A 1,320-nucleotide genomic window follows, 5' to 3' on the forward strand; every position below is an offset into this window, starting at 1 on the left:
CATTGCCCACGCGGGCATTCCACAAGGTTCACCTTTGTCACCCATCCTGTACATCTTCTACAACGCCGGACTGGTCAGGGGTGACATCGATGCCAGCAACGGATCACTTGGTTTCGTGGACGATTTCACTACGTGGGTCACAACACCATCGGCTATGGAAGGTACGTCTGCAATCCAGCGCGATGTGATCCCGAAGATAGAACAATGGGCGGAACAGAGCGGGGCCACCTTCGATCTGGAAAAGACTGCATTCGTCCATTTCGTGCGACCGCGCAGCAAGGTGAATGCAGAGACTAGCCTCAAGTTCCGTGGAGTTGAGGTCGTGTCGAAGCCCGCCGTCAAACTACTGGGCGTTATACTAGATGCGCATCTGAACATGAGTGCACACTTGGAAAAGGTGACTCTCGCCGCGACCAAGAAGTGTCTCGCCATCGGCAGGCTCAGAGAAATGCGGCCGAGGCAAAAGCGCCAACTATTCAACGCAGTGGTGACACCGACCACAGATTATGCGGCGTCTGTGTGGTTTTACAGAGGGCTCAAAGGCAGCCGGCGTCATTTACGAAGACTGGAACGCGTTCAACGACTGGGAGCGGTCATGATCATCGGTGCTTTCAGAACAGTCTCCTTCAATGTCTTGCAGGACGAAGCGTGCCTCGAAGCGGTAGAACAGCGCCTTACTCGGAAAGTGGCTAGGCATGCCGTGGACGTCATGACGACAAACCAAGGTCACCCGATCCATAAGGTCTTGAGCCTTCAAGAAAAGGGAAGGTATCGCTCGCCCTTGGCACGCACGATCCTCAGATATGGATCTCAGGCTCAAGAAGACGGCTTGGTCGGCATGAACTCTAGGCTACCGTACACGGTGCAACCATGGACGACTCTCCCTCCCATCGTGGTTCCGCACTCAGCCGAAGAGGCCATGAAGCGGTACAAAGATAGCTTACGGACACGTAAAGCACTCATGCTTTACCCCGACGCATCTGTACGTAACAAAGTCGCAGGTGTTGCAGTGACAGCTGTGGACTTTGGAAGACCTGGCCGCGTGCCAGCACTTGTGTACCAGGCTATAGTAGGATGGGAGCACACATGTTCCGTCACTGCTGCGGAATTGAAAGGTATTGAGCTCGCTGTGCTTTACGCCAGAAGCTTGGGAAGGCGGTTCACAGTAGTGACGGACAGCCAGGAGTCGATCACGTTGATCAACAAGAACGACCGCTCAGCCAAGGCAACAGAGGCGGCTGGTGCGGTGCTCAGAGCACTCGGATCTTGTCTGGAAGAGAGGCTGGATTTTGAGATACTCTGGGTACCATCTCATAGCGG

At 54.6% G+C, this 1,320-nt stretch overlaps 1 protein-coding gene across 1 annotated transcript; it reads left to right on the plus strand.

Annotated features, from left to right (window-relative positions):
* Position 1: 1 nt before the first annotated feature.
* WHR41_09707 (uncharacterized protein) lies at positions 2–1,318 on the plus strand (the record flags this gene model as incomplete). The annotated part of the gene is made up of 1 exon (XM_069378308.1): positions 2–1,318. A coding segment is annotated over one exon (1,317 nt), but the record flags the coding sequence as incomplete, so codon positions are not given.
* Between the last annotated feature and the right edge of the window lie 2 nt (positions 1,319–1,320).

Source organism: Cladosporium halotolerans (assembly GCF_011745625.1).
Source record: "Cladosporium halotolerans strain TM138-S3 chromosome Unknown Sca416, whole genome shotgun sequence".
NCBI lineage: Eukaryota > Fungi > Ascomycota > Dothideomycetes > Cladosporiales > Cladosporiaceae > Cladosporium > Cladosporium halotolerans.